Source organism: Dermochelys coriacea, chromosome 2 (genome assembly GCF_009764565.3).
Source record: "Dermochelys coriacea isolate rDerCor1 chromosome 2, rDerCor1.pri.v4, whole genome shotgun sequence".
Taxonomy (NCBI): domain Eukaryota; kingdom Metazoa; phylum Chordata; order Testudines; family Dermochelyidae; genus Dermochelys; species Dermochelys coriacea.
This window is the reverse complement of record NC_050069.1, coordinates 243,721,036-243,739,139: the sequence shown is the minus strand read 5'-3', so window position 1 is coordinate 243,739,139 and position 18,104 is coordinate 243,721,036. Positions and strand designations below refer to the sequence as shown.

The window sequence follows — 18,104 nt, the reverse complement described above, 5'->3', positions numbered from 1 at the left end:
TACCACATCACGCCTTTCAAGATCCATGGGTCCTACACATACCTATCACAACATGTGGAGTACCTCATCCAGTGGACTAAATGCCCCAATAGTATCTATATGTTTGAAAGCAGACAATCACTGTGCTCTCGAATGAACTTACAGAGGAAAGTGATAACAGAGAAAAACACCGTATCACCTGTGGCTGAACACTTTTCACAAAGTGATCTCTATATCTGACCTATCAGTCCCCATCCACAAAGGAAACCGCACAACAACTTGAAAAGATGAGCCTAAGAGTTTCAATTCATAACTTTGCTAGACACTAAAAATCATAGTCGTAATAAAAACACTGGATTTATGATTTATTACAACAATCTGTAACCCACTAAATCCCCTCCCTCTCTCATAACTACAGGGTTGTTAATGGACCACTTCAGCTTAAATTGTCCCTTAGAATATGGCTTATCTACTTACGAGAAACTATTTGTTTGACCTTGTATTTAGCTGTGACACTCTGAGTATCTTTCCTAGACCTGAGGAAGAGTTCTTTGTAGCTTGAAAGCTGGTAATAAAAGAGAATATCTCATCCACCTTCTTGTCTATATTTCACTGAAACTGTTGATATGTTGAAAATGGGTTTTATTGCTAGATTGTCAAGTATGTTATAGAAAAATAACTATAAACGTTGTGAAAGTTTTTAGTGCAATAGAAACTGAACAATTTACTTGGAATTTTTTTTTAATAAAGGCTTCTGACCAAATCTTAAACACATTTATAGTTATGCTTTTAACTAAGTACAAATGATCGTTATACTCTGTGTTAAAAATAAGCCTGTAAATGTGTATGAGTTTTAAAGCAAGAAGACAGCAAAATATAACTAGGAGACTTAAAAATAATCTTGAATATAACACACTTTGTTCCCCCCCTCTAGCCCAAGCTATACTTCTACAAGGCAAGCTGAATGTCAACTTTTGCATTTGTGTATGATTACAGCAGGAAGCAGACAAGATCATAAATTGTGAGGAAAATTCAAGTATGAAATACCTAAACAGAGAAATAATTTGAAAAGGATTGAAGTGCTAGTTCAAATTACAGTAATTAGTAGAAACTGACTAAAACTAGGTTACAGATTTTTCTGTTAAACACGTATAGTTAACTGGTTTCTTTATCAGAAGGGTAGCCATGTTAGTCTGGATCTGTAAAAGCAGCAGAGAGTCCTGTGGCACTTTATAGACGAACAGACATATTGGAGCATAAGCTTTCGTGGGTGAATATCTGACGAAGTGGGTACTGATGAAGTGGGTATTCACCTACGAAAGCTTATGCTCCAATACGTCTGTTAGTCTATAAGATGCCACAGGACTCTTTGCCTGGTTTCTTTACTAGCTATGAAATTACTAATAGTTGTTGAGGTGTTCATATTATCCACTGTGAAAAGAAAACCTATTACATTTAGTAGCACTATGAAAAATAAATGTAAAAATGGCATTTTAATCTTCCATATTCTCAATGACTTCCATATCAAATCTGACTAGTTAACAAGTCTTAAAGGTTTTCTTAAAGCACTGCTTGTTCAAAAATCAAACTGAGTTCTTCTTCATGGCATGCTTCCATAATCATTACAAACCAGTAATGTATTTTGCAGTTTTGTTCACAAAATTTGCAACATAATTTGTTCTTTAGTAGTTGGTTTGTTTTGCAATGTTGAATATTGGCATTCGTGCATGTAAAAATTCCTAGTAAACAAGCAGATATGAATTGGAATACATACTTAAGAATAAAGAAAAGGAGTACTTGTGGCTCCTTAGAGACTAACAAATTTATTTGAGCATAAGCTTTCGTGAGCTACAGCTCACTTCATCGGATGCATTCAGTGCAAAATACAGTAAGGAGATTTATATACACACACACAGAGAACATGAAACAATAGGTTTTATCATTCACACTGTAAGAAGAGTGATCACTTAAGATGAGCTATTACCAGCAGGAAGGGGTGGGGGAGGAGGAAAACCTTTTGTGGTGATAATCAAGGTGGGCCATTTCCAGCAGTTAACAAGAATGTCTGAGGAACAGTGGGGGATTGGGTGGAGGGGAGAAATAACATGGGGAAATAGTTTTACCTTGTGTAATGACCCATCCATTCCCAGTCTCTATTCAAGCCTAAGTTAATCGTCTCCAGTTTGCAATTAATTCCAATTCAGCAGTCTCTCCTTGGAATCTGTTTTTGAAGTTTTTTTGTTGAAGGATAGCCACTCTGACGTTTGTAATCGAGTGACCGGAGAGACTGAAGTGTTCTCCGACTGGTTTTTGAATGTTATAATTCTTGACGTCTGATTTGTGTCCATTCATTCTTTTACGTAGAGACTGTCCAGTTTGACCAATGTACATGGCAGAGGGGCATTGCTGGCACATGATGGCATATATCACATTGGTAGATGCGCAGGTGAACGAGCCTCTGATAGTGTGGCTGATGTGATTAGGCCCTATGATGGTATCCCCTGAATAGATATGTGGACAGAGTTGGCAACGGGCTTTGTTGCAAGGATAGGTTCCTGGGTTAGTGGTTCTGTTGTGTGGTGTGTGGTTGCTGGTGAGTATTTGCTTCAGGTTGGGGGGGGGGACTGTCTGTAAGCAAGGACTGGCCTGTCTCCCAAGCTCTGTGAGAGTGATGGGTCGTCCTTCAGGATAGGTTGTAGATCCTTGATGATGCGTTGGAGAGGTTTTAGTTGGGGACTGAAGGTGATGGCTAGTGACGTTCTGTTATTTTCTTTGTTGGGCCTGTCCTGTAGTAGGTGACTTCTGGGTACTCTTCTGGCTCTGTCAATCTGTTTCTTCACTTCAGCAGGTGGGTATTGTAGTTGTAGGAATGCATGATAGAGATGTTGTAGGTGTTTGTCTCTGTCTGAGGGGTTGGAGCAAATGCGGTTATATCGTAGCGCTTGTCTGTAGACAATGGATCGTGTGCTGTGATCTGCATGAAAGCTAGAGACATGTAGGTAGGAATAGCGGTCAGTAGGTTTCCAATATAGGGTGGTGGTTATGTGACCATCCCTTATTAGCACCGTAGTGTCCAGGAAGTGGATCTCTTGTGTGGACTGGTCCAGGCTGAGGTTGATGGTGGGATGGAAATTGTTGAAATCCTGGTGGAATTCCTCAAGGGCTTCTTTTCCATGGGTCCAGATGATGATGATGTCATCAATGTAGCGCAAGTAGAGTAGGGGCATTAGGGGACGAGAGCTGAGGAAGCGTTGTTCTAAGTCAGCCATAAAAATGTTGGCATACTGTGGGGCCATGTGAGTACCCATGGCAGTGCCGCTGATTTGAAGGTATACATTGTCCCCAGATGTGAATAGTTATGGGTGAGGACAAAGTCACAAAGTTCAGCCACCAGGTTAGCCGTGACATTATCTTTACAAAAGATAAAGAGGGTAAAAAGAGGGCAAAAAAAAGGCTGACAAAGGAGGTGCTGTCGTCATCATGAATAGGTCGGAATATGAACAAGAGGCTACTAGGCATCTCTCCAACACCACTTTCTACAAGCCATTACCTTCTGATCCCACTGAGGGTTACCAAAAGAAACTACAGCATTTGCTCAAGAAACTCCCTGAAAAAGCACAAGAACAAATCCGCACAGACACACCCCTGGAACCCCGACCTGGGGTATTCTATCTGCTACCCAACATCGATAAACCTGGAAATCCTGGATGCCTCATCATCTCAGGCATTGGCACCCTGACAGCAGGATTGTCTGGCTATGTAGACTCCCTCCTCAAGGCCTACGCTACCAGCACTCCCAGCTATCTTCGAGACATCACTGACTTCTGAGGAAACTACAATCCATCGGTGATCTTCCTAAAAACACCATCCTAGCCACTATGGATGTAGAAGCCCTCTACGCCAACATTGCACGCAAAGATGGGCTACAAGCCGTCAGGAACAGTATCCCCGATAATGTCACGGCAAACCTGGTGGCTGAACTTTGTACACTGGTCAAACTAGACAGTTTCTACGTAAAAGAATAAATGGACACAAATCAGACGTCAAGAATTATAACATTCAAAAACCAGTTGGAGAACACTTCAATCTCTCTGGTCACTCGATTACAGACCCGAGAGCGGCTATCCTTCAACAAAAAAGCTTCAAAAACAGACTCCAAGGAGAGACTGCTGAATTGGAATTAATTTGCAAACTGGAGACAATTAACTTAGGCTTGAATAGCGACTGGGAATGGATGGGTCATTACACAAAGTAAAACTATTTCTCCATGTTATTTCTCTCCCCCACCCAACCCCCCACTGTTCCTCAGACATTCTTGTTAACTGCTGGAAATGGCCCACCTTGATTATCACCACAAAAGGTTTTCCTCCTTCCGGCCCGCCCCCCTTCCTGCTGATAATAGCTCATCTTAAGTTATCACTCTCCTTACAGTGTGTATGATAAAACCCATTGTTTCATGTTCTGTGTGTTTGTATATAAATCTCCTCACTATATTTGCCACTGAATGCATCCGATGAAGTGAGCTGTAAAAGCTCACAAAAGCTTTTATGCTCAAATAAATTTGTTCGTCCCTAAGGTGCCACAAGTACTCCTTTTCTTTTTGCGAATACAGACTAACATGGCTGCTACTCTGAAACCTATACTTAAGAATAAGATACTGTGTATGAAGTGTCCTGGATTTTTTTTTTTAAACAGCTTTTTAACCACATTTATTAACAGAACTGTGGATCTGAAGTAGTAATTGGACATTTGTTCCTGCATTCTTTCTGATTACTTAAAGAATTAACACTACAATACATGTATTTTGAAGGCCATCTCATGTAAACATAGGCTTTCCTTGCAAGGACAGCCTGTGTTTTTACTGTTGTATCCTGAACCTTAAATGTGCCTATTGGTCACAGTTGTGCAGTGTGCAATATACTGTTACCTTGTCATTCCAGTACTATAATTTAGTTGTTAAAATGACATAACAGTGTGGTTGACATGAGTTTCATTGGGTTCTACTTTTAAAATTTGTGCATTTTTCTTATTTGATTGTAAAAAATTCAAGCATGGATGTTTTGGCAAGTTCAAATGTAGCATAGTCTTGTGGTATCTATAGACTGCTTATTTGACTGACAGGCCATCTGATGTATCAGATAAATGCATGGTGATGAAGTTTTCCCCATAGTTCTATCAATAAATATATTAACAAAATCTGTAGCAAGATTATCCTGCTCAGAAATAAGTTTTATATGTGCTCATCTTGAAATGAGGAACTTATAAAGTGCCTGTTAAAAAAAATTACTGATCTAAAATACTGTAGTGGGCATTGTCATTTCTGAAGAATCATTTTTAATAGTTATATATAAATGTTTGTTTTTAACATAATCTTATTTTAAAAATAAAACAACTCTGAAGTGGCTTGAAATATGAGGAAATCCTAATAGTGTTCATTTACCTATTAGAATATTTCCTCCTTAGTTTTTGTGAGCCAAAACATATTTTCTTTGCAACATAGTCCTTTGGTCATGTTTGAAATACTTACATAATAGCATACTTGTAGTGAAAGAGTGAGTACACTAGAAAATGTTTGGCAATATAGCTATACCAGCAAACCCTTCTGCTGTAAATGTAGCTTCTATCAGCAAATACAGGCTTTGGCTTTTATAGCTAATTCCAGTTCCACAAATGAAATAGGATATTCTGACAACAGTTTTTTGCTGGTATATCTGTCTCTACACTACTTATATTTTGCCAATATAAGAAACTTATTAAAAAAATCACACTGCAAACCCATGTTATTACACTGACAAAAGTTTCTAGTGCATACCAGGCCTGTGCTTCTTCAGTGGGCCAATTCTGTCGCTAATTTTAAGAACTCACCTTTTCTTTTACTTTATATATAGTTCACTGTTTTGTGTGATGGTTGCGTCTGGTCTATTTTTGTTCCTCTTGTCTGTTCTAGGTTTCTTGGTTTATGAGTTTCATTATTGTAGGTACATAGAAAGCTTGATGGTACTGGTTGCTCTAAAACATTACTAACACAAACAAGATTGTAGATGTGATGTGTCTATAAAATGTCTGTAAAAAACACACCTGCCGCCTTTTTGTATTGGCGAAGGTCACTTTTTCCTTGATGTTCTTTCTGTGCGAGTTTCACATTAAGGAGGCAAGAGTTTTGAATAATCCTCTTTGGACCCTCCAGAGGAACTCTCATCAGAGTGACAGAAAAATGGCCATGGATCGAAGGGCAAAACACTAGATATAGCTTGCTCCTTAGGTTCAAAGGGATTTCAGAAAACGTCAAATCTTGGAATTACTTAAATGGTGCTTACTGAGCCAACGTCTGTGGATCCAGGAGGTATTCCAGAACAGATGTTAGTGATGGAGCTTCATTTGGTATGATAGAGTGTTTGGTCCTTGACAGAGTAGTTTCTTTTCTGACAACATCTTTTCCTCTTCTGGCTAGGACCTGAGAGGTATCTGAGTCAGTCTCAGTTACAGCAGAAATAAGCCTCTTCCAGGTCATTCTGGCATCCAGCTTCCTGCCTGCTTCACAGGGAACTATTTCTAATTTTAGATGGGTTTAGAGGGGAGCTCAAAGTAATTAACTTTGTGTATGTGTGTGTGTCTTGGTTCCTATACATGATTAGCCTTTTGCTGCTCTGGACCATTTTTGCTGTTGAACCATGTGGTCTTTTTGATAGCAACCTCTTGCTTCTCACTAACATACTTGTTCTAGAGGACCACAAGAGAATCCTGTGCCTGTTTGTTACTCTTCACATAAAAGGGAGAGAAATACTTGATCAGTTCTTTGTGGACCTCCTCTGGTTTGGAGAGCATCCATCTATGACAGCCTTTCAGGTACAGATGGTAGGGGATGAATACAATGTGCTGTCTGAGTCAGTGTTTGGCAAAAGTGACCATTGTTTGACTCAGAAAGGAGCTAATGATGTCTGTAAGTTATTAAAGATGAAAGTATTTGTAAGATGGAATTTATCACAATTTTTGGTAGCAGTTTTGTTTTACTGTTATGCTTGAAGCTAATAAAGTACACATTCTGAGAAGTCAGCGTCAGACTGCATCATGGTTAATGGAGGAGGAGTTTGAGTTAGTGGGAGAAAATGACACATCATGAGAGAAAGTGGCTTGGAGACTGAAGAACGCAGTAGAGAATACAAGAAATTGAGCAGACAGATTCAAAGGCAGACTTGATAAGATTAAAACAAATACATCCGAGCAAAATGAAAGGAACTTGAGAATTATAAGAAGAGTAAGATATAAGTAAGTATAAAAGATATTCACAGTGGTCAGACTTCCTACTAAAAGGTTTTCCCTGCAACAGAGTGTAATAGAAGATCATGATGGCAGAGTTCTTACTGAAGGTGGTGATATCAAATACAGGTGGATGGATTATTGCGCCAGTCTCATCAGTCACTTACAATGCAGGACACAGAAAAGAGAATACCAAGACAGAGCAATCAGTCTTGAGGGAGGAAGGGGTCTGTGCTATTATGAAAGTGGAGCCTGTGATAGCACCTAAGTAGATAACGTAACTAGAATTGCTAAAAGTGATTGGTGACAACTATATTGATCTTGTGGAAAATTTGCAACAATGCATGGATGACTAGAAATTGGCCAGACAACTGAATGAAGGGAATCTTTCTGCCCTCACCAAAGAAAGAGGATATTACAGAGTACAGTAACTAGCATACTATCTCCCTGCTATGATGTGCAATTAAAAGTGCTGATGTACATAATTCAGGATTGCATTAAGTGAATGATAGAAGCAGAGCTATCACCACAACCAGCTGGTTTCAGAGAGGGATGAGGCACATGTGATCAAATTGCAAATATATGTCATGTCCTGTTGAAAAATGCAGACCGTATAATCACCCATAGATTGTTTATTGGCTTCTCCAAAGTGTTTGATGTCATCTGGCGTGACCGTCTTTGAAGGATACTGCCAAACATGAGGATTCCAAAGCATCTCATTGAATTAGTATCTAATGTCAGTAACAGACCATGATGTGAACAGCAGTAGCGACTGCGAGTGGTTAAACTTTTTCATTGGGCAGTGTGAGAGACAAGAAGGAACATGTACAAAGAATTTATTACGTGTGAAGCCCTGGAAGTTTTTGATAAAGAGGCAGGAGCTGGGATTTCTGTTGGTGGACACTTCTTAACTAAATTCAGGTATGATGCTCTTTGCTGCAGCCATCAATGCTATGAATGTAGAAGTCTGTAAAAACTGTTAGTGAGGAATATCGATTATTCCTGAATGTGGTGAAAACTAAATGGATGTATGTTGAAAAAATAACAGGATGCAAGTGGACATGACAATTTAACCGTCAAGTGGTAGAGGAAGCAGATAGGTCTGATACCAGATCATTAGATTTATATAACGAAGGAGTCTACACCAAAAAAATTAGATCATCACCAGGGATGGCTTGCTCAGCCATGATTTTCCTTACGAAAGTGTGGAAAGACCATGGCATCTTGGAATGTACAAAGGTTCAACAGGTGAAAAGCTTAAGCTTTCTCTATTGTTACTTATGAGTGGAATCCTGAGGAACAAATGCTGCTGACAAAAAGAAAACTGAAGCCATTGAGATATTGTGCTGGTGAAGACACTTGTATCTCCTGGATGGGAAAGACAAAAAACACTTACATTGGAAATATTATTGGAGAGAAGCAGACACCGCTCTCGGAAATCAGCAAGTGCAAGCTTACATACTTGGGTCACAGCCTGTATAGGGATGAGACTAACCTGGAGACAGTTAATGGAAGAGGTAGTGGTGGGCCATTTGTAGTAAGGAACGACTAGCATAGTGATGAATAAATTGTGTGTGGCCTATCATTGGGAGGTCAGTTGCTGAGTGTGCAAGTGAGTGACGGATCAAAAAGTCTTCAAAAGTTTCTAAGACGTCACCTGTATTCAGACAGGAATAAATGGATTTTACTTACTTACCTACTTCCTAACAAGCTGGAGTTCATTGACTTGAGTAGCATGCTGATATAACGTACAGTATTGTTAATGTACTCAGTACTTCCTCGGTAATTGTTCTGTGGAGGTTGGCAAAAACTTATGCATCACCATTTATGTAGTCTTCATGGCATGAGAGGGAGAGAAATTGAATCAGTGTTCCTTAGTATATCGTATAAGATTCAGCTTTATAAATTTTTATCTTCGGTTAATTTAAACAAAAACAATAACTGGAAAATTTTCCACCTAATGTCAAGGGGTTCAATGTCTCATGTCTGTCTTAGTAGTCATACAGTTTCTTAGGAATGCATATTTGTTTTTGCCTGTTTCAGTGATCGCTGTGGAGAAGACCCAAACCAGAAAGTAATCCATGGGGTTATTAACTCCTTTGTTCATGTTGAACAGTATAAGAAAAAATTCCCCCTAAAGGTAAAAATGCATGATTGCTTGATGTATTTTTAATTGTGAATGTTAATACTTTAATACCTTGTATTATTTGTCCTTGATTAGACTTTCTTGATTTAGTTTTATCAGGAAATTTTTGAGTGTCCTTTTCTGAATGAAACAGGGGAGTATTATAAACAAGAAGCTTCAAACTTATTGCAAGAGTCAAACTGCTCACAGTATATGGAAAAGGTAAGAAGCCCTACTTTGACTTGCATCTATTGTGTATATATAAAACATCTAAAGGCAGAATACAGAACAAGTTAATTACTTTTTATACAATAGAATGTTAAAATGTTGATTATTTTAGAAGGGAAAGATTTTTGTACTAATTTTCTTTCTGGTGATACAACTACATGCACTCAAAATGAAAAATAGATGTTTTTTATTTTGAAGACATGTTAGTTTCTACAATTCTGTCTCATTACCTTGGCCAATGAAAACACACACATGGTGGTATCCTTTGACAGAGTGAACATAGATGGTATACGGATGGCAGATAGGCTTTCCAGAAACCTTGTTAACCAGCTTATGAAATTAATTGTATTTAAAGAACATAAACTGGTTGGCAAGATGAAAAATGAGGAATTTGCTGTCTGCACTGCAGAAAGTTGTTCCATAATTATTTCCCCTTTTTAATTGTCTTCTACCTCTATCATGTTTGTTTTATTACCTGTTTTGCTGTATACATTTTTGTGCTTTCTTGTTGCTCGGGGGTGGTTGTGATTTTTTTTTTTTGTTATGGTTAATCTAAGTAAATATTACTACCCAAGCCCTTCATATTGCTTTTTGGTTTCAAACTTTACAGACATTAAACTCTGATTAACTGATAAATGTATATAATGTGTAATCCTAGATTTTAAAAATAATTTCAATTCAGCGATCACAATCCTAGTGTAAAAAGAAAAGGAGTACTTGTGGCACCTTAGAGACTAACAAATTTATTAGAGCATAAGCTTTCGTGAGCTACAGCTCACTTCATCGGATGCATCCGATGAAGTGAGCTGTAGCTCACGAAAGCTTATGCTCTAATAAATTTGTTAGTCTCTAAGGTGCCACAAGTACTCCTTTTCTTTTTGCGAATACAGACTAACACGGCTGCTACTCTGAATCCTAGTGTAGTAATTTTCAAGAGTGTAATAATGCCCAGGTTATGGGCCTGAATTACAGGCAGGAAGGTACTGTTGTCCAGAGAGAATGAGGAAGGAGGTGACTGTGGGGGAGGAGAGGAGCAGATTAATAGCTCAATTTTAGCCATGTTAACCTTCAGCTGACAGCTAGACATCCATGAGGAGATGTCAGAGGGAGTCTAGGATGGTAGTTGAATTTATTTTGTGTAAGAAATTACCCAGATAAGAGGGAGAAGAGAAGGGGACCAAGGACAGAGCTCTGTGGAACTCTCGCAGAAAGTTGGAGAGGAGATGTGGAGGCTCCTCTGCAGGATATGCTGAAATAGCAATAAGAGAGATTGGATGAGAACCTGGAGAGGACAGGGTCACAGAAGCCAGGACAGAATAAAATTGCAAGAGGAGGAGCATGGTCAGCAACGTTAGATCTTACAAACTATAATGAGATTTGAACCTAGTCAGTAGTTATGAGTCACCAATGCAAACAGGAATTAATGCAAGAAATAAAGTTAATGATTCAGTAGATAGCACTCTTCTCTCTGAATTAGCATTGAACTAATGCCTCAGTGTCATGCTCAAATTCAAATTTGCCTTCTTCCTACTTAAATTCTCAAATCATATGCAATTCTCCTTTCCTCTCCTAAACTGTTCTGTAGTATTTATCTGTTCTATAGCTTGAAAATTTGCCTATAGGTTTTAGGTAGATTAAAAGATGAAGAAATGCGATGTCGGAAATACTTACACCCCAGCTCATATGGCAAAGTAATTCATGAATGCCAGCAACGAATGGTAGCTGATCATTTGCAGTTTCTGCATGCAGAATGCCATAATATCATCAGACAAGAGAAAAGAAGTGGTAAGTCTCACAAAATATTAAATGTTCTGTAGGTGTTGTGTATGATGTTTTACTTTGCAATTGATTATTTCAACAGATAGAACTCTTCCCTCTGCATTAACATTGAACTAGTGCCTCAGTGTCCTGGACAATTCCAGTATTCTCCTTCCCTTTTTACCTACCCATCCTCTGCTTAAAATAGCATAACTTGTAAGACTTAGTTCCTATATTACTTATATTTATACATTTCCAAACAGTTTCTCATGATTCCAGCTTTCTTTGGAAGTGAGGAAGAACAAATGTCAGAGAATCCTACTGCTCCAAAATGTTGGTACATCTGCCTTTTTACATATGTCTGACGAAATTCCTCTGATGTGAGACTTTCTTAGACTGCAGTCCACAGGTGCTTTCTACCCCGACCTTGGCCTTCTTGCTAAGGGGATAGCTACTGAAAGGACCCAGTGTGTCTCAAAGTAATAAGCACCTTCCAAAGCACAGGAAAAATCCAAACTGCTTTTTTTTTTTCTTGTAGCAGTCCATTAATAAAGTTTATCTCGCCTCTTACTATATGTTGTTCAGATTATTTCTTCTTTGAGTGGCCTCTGCACATTTCCCACTATTAGGAGATGTACCTGTGTTGCTAGAATCTTGTAGAAGCAGTGTTTACTGCTAGTCAGATTCTTGTTCATCCAATGAAATATCTATATCCTTGAGACCTGATGGTGGTGGTAATTTAGGCATCTAATTCTGTAAAGATGGGCTGGGAACTTTAAGATGGCTTCACTACGTCCTGTGTGGATGCTGATGGATATTTACAAATTATTCTTCAGGAGGTTTCCTCTATTGTACCAATCCTACACTTGGGTTGGTTATATTCCTTGCTTATGTATGTAAAGTAGGAACAGATTCATTCTACTATAAGTCTGTGTCTGGGATGCAGAAATATGAATTTCTAGCTATTAATTTGTTTTGTTCCTTGACACTGGCTTGTAATAACTCACCAAGAGGAGAGAGGGATAAGCAGTGTTCCTATCACAAATATGCCTACCTACACATTTTCAGGATTAAAGTTTGGTATTTTATTTCACGTTTTCTTTCATCAAGTTTTTGTATTGGATGGTAGACTCCTTTTGCTGTCTCCTAGGAAACAATCACTTAGATCTTTTTAAAAGTTTTCTAAGCTGATGTGGAGCAAATTGGGAAAAGTCTAGCAGAGGATTCCAGAGCTCTCCTGATTTGCCACCCGTTACCTGCTGACATGGAGGTCTAGTAAGATAGGAAATAAATTAGCCTAGTGGTGTTCTACCTTTTTCATACTCGGCCACTGCCTCTTGTCACTCCATTCCTATCTGGAACTCTTTCAATTTAGCTATATGTGAAGTGTAGGTTGGTTGTAACTCCACCAATTACCAGGTGAAAATTGATATGTGTTTCAACCTTTATCCTTCCTTTTCTTTTCGCTTTATCTTTATGTTCAATATTTAGATTGATTATTTCATAAGATTTTTCAAGGATAGGGACAGTTTTATTTTAATTTTGGTAAAGATCCCTGCAGATTTATGGTGCTATGTAAATGTTAATTTAGAGTAATGGATTTTTGAAGTATATTGTGTAAAAAGTATGTTTTTATTGCAGACATGGCAAATATGTACACTCTGCTTCGTGCTGTGTCCAGTGGTTTGCCTCATATGATTCAGGAATTACAAAACCATATCCATGATGAGGGCCTTAGAGCAACCAGCAATCTTTCTCAGGAAAATGTAAGTTTCCTGTGGCAGCTGAGTTAACCTATCTTATTACATTCCTGATGAAATCTTTGCTTTCTTCCCTAGACTGATTTAGTTTATTGCCCACAGATGGGTGGTGGCACTGAACAGAAACATGAGTATCATGTTGTAGCTTATAAAACACCCTATTAAACAATGTGTTTTTTTAATTATTTTTATTACTTCTTGTTTATATTAAATAGATTTGCACAATTGTGCACAATTGCACAAATCTGTGCACAAATTGCAGTTTTTGATCAGCTGTGTTGTATAATGCATTGATTCAGGATTTTTAATTTCTTCTTCCTGGATCAACTTGATCAATTTTTTTTTAAATAATTGTGTGAAGTCATCATGGCAAATGGCCTTCTGCTGTTAAAAGGTGCTCTTGTTCGGCTAAATTTTGTTCCCAGATGGTTGCCAATGGGTCATTTTGGTTCATTAGGAAACAAAAATATCACTTGGTTTGATTAAATGTTATTTGTAAATCGGGGCATCCTGTGCTAGTACCAGAAAAGTCTTTTTCGCTTAGTTGCTGTATAGTAGCAGTTGTACAGCTGCGTAGTCCCATGCTTGCATCAGAATTTCTGAAAGTACTTTTGACTATTAAATTGTTTTGCTCAAATGTTTTTGTCAAAGTACTTGCTTCTGATATCCCTTGTGGAATGTGCCTGTGGAACTGCTGTTGTAGAAAAGCAGGACTTCCACCTACAGTTCTGTTCACACGTTTATACAGCACTACTTTCAACTTGACATCTAGATCTGATGTTCGCTTTAGGAGGGCAGTTCCTGTCATCCTTTTTTTAAATTAGAACTCTCAGCCCACTTTTGTAGGAGGTGGTAGAGTTCTTTAGACTCTCTCAAGTGTCAATATGCAGATGCTACCTTGAAGAAGAAAGTTGACTTATTTTAATAACTGTAGTTTTAGAAGAGAGGCTTTGGGTTGACATCCATTTATCATCTTAATTCTGAAAGTTTCTGTATTGTGTATTTTTAGATGCCAACTCAGTTTGTCGAGTCAGTTTTGGAAGTACATAGTAAATTTGTTCAACTTATCAACACCGTTTTGAATGGTGACCAGCACTTTATGAGTGCCCTTGACAAGGTAATTTTTCACAATATAGTAAACAACACTACATTCCAGAATATGTAATCCTTTTTTTTCACCAGAGCAATAAAACAATACCCTTGAGAGAACTCTCATGGAGGTCTCTTGTTTTAAAGCAAAGAAGAAAAAAAAACTAAGTAATTTAGTACTCTCAAAAACAGATCCTGTGTACAAAGGAAACAGTCACATTTTTTCCAACCATTGGTACTCGAATTCAACCTAAAAGGATGGACAGCTTTCTCATCAAAAGAGCTATTTAAGATCCTGAAATGAAAATGGATCCCTTATCTCCAACTAATGTGAAAATAATATAGTATATTTATAATATACTGTGTCTACTAAGCAACTTTTAAACAACATCAAAACTGCCTTTTGGCAATAATGAATTAGATTCTGATCACTGAAGTTGCCAGGTATGTTAAATAAACATTAATTTTGTATCTTATTGTTGCAAATTACTTGATTGTACAGAGTTGAGTTGAAACTGTGTAATTGCTCAACATAGGTAATTGTCCTGTTCCGATTACTTACCGTTTTCAAGACCGAGGTTTATATAACTGATTTGTAAAATGTATAGTCAGTTCAGGCATTTGTTCCTAGGTACTACAGTTGGCACTGTATAAATATAATGTAAGTTAGACTGTAGTAGTAGTAGTTTATTTTCTAATAGCATGACTAGGTTCTCTGAAGATCAGGTGTCTGGTTTCTTCAAGAAAAGATACATGGTATCTAATGCCTTCCACCAGTTGTTAATTTATTGGACCAGGATTATAATTTTCACATGTACAATATTTTAACTATTAAACAAAATTTTCTTCTCCCCTGTCACCAAACTCTGGACAGCTTATGTCTTAGATTTTTGTTGGGGATAAAGATATAGATTAGGATAAATATTGTATATTTGCAATATCACTTTGTTTTTCTATTTTGGAGGTGTATTTTGAGCTTCTACGAGTTTTGTCCATTTTTGTTACATCCTATATTTTCTTAATACAAGGCTTTTCAGGGGCTTGTAGCCATGTATCAGGATGTTGCTGAACCACATGATGCACTGTGCAGAAGAGTTATAGGTTTTACTATATTACTGCAGGACACCTTATCTGTACGGATGAGTTTTGGCTTTAAGCTTCATAATGTAATATAGAAAGTTAATGGTTATCTGTGGTGATAAATATTGCCTATATCATATGTCAATTAAGTGTTCATTGAATTTTGAAGCTTAAAATCCCATACCTACATATACAGAGTATAGACAAGGTTCCTTCCAGAGAAGGCCTCTGTAACCCCTCTCCTCCAAGGACATCATGTGATTCAGCAATGTGCTGATGTTCACACTACATCCCTTTGGAGCCTATAAGAAAAAACAAACAAACTTCAAACTCCTGGAAAACCCTAAAAACACAGGAGTAGAGAGCTTCAGTGAAGCCCTTCAGCTTGCTTTCTTTGGAAAAGAACTTGTGACCCAACAATCCTTGAATGTATATATAATTCACAGGAACTGGTGTATGGTATTTTTTGGTTTTGTATATACTCAAGTTGTGTTGCAGTGATTTCAGTAAGACTTAAATATGAACTGCTCTTCAGAATACTAATGTTGACAACTCTGTTACTCTTCTCATCACTTATGCCCTGATCCTGAGTTATCATTAATTCCCTTTTCTTCTCCCTCGCATTCAGACTCTCTTCAGATCTCATCTTTACTATAATGTTTCAAAGATCTGCCTCTTCTGCTTCTCCCCATAATCCTTTAGATGCTGAGATACTTTTACAGTCTCCCCCTGAAGTTCAAATATATGCTCCTGACTTAAGGCTTTGCCACTGCTGCTTATATCTAATTTGATCTCTCTTTTCACTCCCCAGTGTGAACTCCCAGCCCAAATTATATACCATTTTGAATTCTCGTCTTACTGCTCCCTTTGTGTTCTCCCACTCTCGTGTTTGTTCATCCTGCTCCCTACTTTTCGAACACCTTTCATCCTCTCTCCTCCTTTGCATTCCTAATCAAAACAATTCTGTGACCTTGCTTTCCATAGCTGACTTGCTCACCTGTGCTATTTACTCCTCCCCTTTGGTCCTCCACAGTCTCACTTAATAAATATCACTGCTTATGATTTGCTCATTGTATACTATTTCACGTTATTTGTGTCAATCATCATCTCCCTCTTTTTGTCCATTTTTCTGTTTGTCTTTTTTTAGGATAGTCTTTGCCCTGAAGAACTGGCAATGTCTTCATACCTCTCTGTAAATCACTAAAGCAAAAGTTGAAGTATTTCTTAATATTTGTCTTTATTATATATTTCTACATAGGCTCTAACATCAGTAGTAAACTATAGGGAACCCAAGTCGATCTGCAAAGCGCCCGAGTTGGTAAGTAACAAATATTGTGCTGTAATAGTGATCGTAGTTTAAAACAAAAACCCAAGCCCTCAAACCAGTCATTATTAACACATGGTGATCACCAAATTAAAATAATTTTCACTTACTGAATCATCTTCAAAAGCCTTTTTTAAAAATAGGCATTTAACCTATTGAACCACACAAAATGTGCATGTTCTGGGCACACAATCTGACATGCCTTTGTTTCAAAATGTGGCCCTTTTTGTCTTGTTTGTGTCATTTGTAAGCTGAGCTCTGTCATGTTTTAACCCGTATTTAGTAGTTGCAAATACTTTCAAATACTGTTGTTCTCTAACTTGACAAGTCGATTTTGTTTTGCTTTTTGTTTTTTTACTTGAGCTGGCCAAATATTGTGACAACTTGCTGAAGAAATCAGCCAAAGGAATGACAGAGAATGAAGTAGAAGATAAACTTACAAGTTTCATTACTGTTTTCAAATACATTGATGACAAAGATGTTTTCCAGAAGGTAACCTCCAATTTTTAGTGAATGTTAAACGAAAAATGTAATTTATTTAAACCGCTTTACATGGGATGTTTGTGTTCACATTCTTTTTTTTAAAAAAACCTCACATCTGAGAAAATATTTTGCTTGCTTTGTTTTGTTTCATACAGTTCTATGCCAGAATGTTGGCAAAACGATTAATTCATGGTTTATCTATGTCTATGGACTCTGAAGAAGCCATGATTAATAAACTAAAGGTAATATGAATTATCTTTCAAAATAATATGAAGAGCAGTAGTAACTGTTGAAGCATGTCTTGTTTAAGAGGGGTCAGCAGAGGATGCCAAAATTAATTTAGCAATTGGTAGCTGCTGTTGCCAGTAGGAGATATGAAAAATCACATCATCATCTGTTCTGAATTCATGTATTGATACAAACAAAATCCGTTACCTGGAAAACCCCAAATATTATAAGTAGTTCCTTATTTTGGGTAGTTTTATAAAATGTGCCACTTGATCCATATTTCCATAATAGTAGTATCAGTCAGTGAACAAAACTAAGGCAGTCCTTTAGAAACTTTCAGTTTTGTAAGTTAGTATTGGGCAAGGACAAATTTTAGAAATAAGTTGTATAGAAAAGCAACCCTCTTAAGACAGGTTATATAATTTTATATATGAAGGCATTATTGGCTATACTCTAGATGGCAGGGCATTAGCAATATAGAAATCTGTATATCAGTACTGTTTTGTGGATGTGTACAATATATTAAAGAAATATATATAAAGAAATGTGTATAATATATTAAAATAATTATCTTACCTATGAAATGTATTTAAATGTTTCATTACAGCAAGCCTGTGGTTATGAGTTTACCAGCAAGCTCCATCGAATGTATACAGACATGAGTGTTAGCGCTGATCTCAACAATAAATTCAACAACTTTATCAAAAACCAGGATGCCATTATAGATTTGGGAATTAGTTTTCAGATATATGTTTTACAGGTACTAATGAATAATTTATTGCTATTCAGTTAT

General features: G+C 37.4%; 1 protein-coding gene across 14 annotated transcripts in view; it reads left to right on the top strand.

The window, feature by feature from the left end:
* CUL2 (cullin 2) overlaps nucleotides 1–18,104 on the top strand; it is a 95,674-nt gene that overhangs the window by 45,147 nt on the left and 32,423 nt on the right. For 7 of the 14 annotated variants that reach the window (XM_038389885.2, XM_043509564.1, XM_038389884.2 and 4 more), the window contains exons 7-15: nucleotides 9,280–9,376; nucleotides 9,473–9,583; nucleotides 11,212–11,374; nucleotides 12,989–13,113; nucleotides 14,117–14,224; nucleotides 16,535–16,594; nucleotides 16,964–17,092; nucleotides 17,239–17,325; nucleotides 17,919–18,071. In XM_038389885.2, coding sequence (XP_038245813.1) covers nucleotides 9,280–9,376; nucleotides 9,473–9,583; nucleotides 11,212–11,374; nucleotides 12,989–13,113; nucleotides 14,117–14,224; nucleotides 16,535–16,594; nucleotides 16,964–17,092; nucleotides 17,239–17,325; nucleotides 17,919–18,071 — 1,033 coding nt within the window. Of the gene's footprint in view, nucleotides 1–913; nucleotides 1,001–9,279; nucleotides 9,377–9,472; nucleotides 9,584–11,211; nucleotides 11,375–12,988; nucleotides 13,114–14,116; nucleotides 14,225–16,534; nucleotides 16,595–16,963; nucleotides 17,093–17,238; nucleotides 17,326–17,918; nucleotides 18,072–18,104 lie in introns of all 14 variants that reach the window. The other 7 variants (XM_043509560.1, XM_043509561.1, XM_043509565.1 and 4 more) reach the window with 2 other exon arrangements.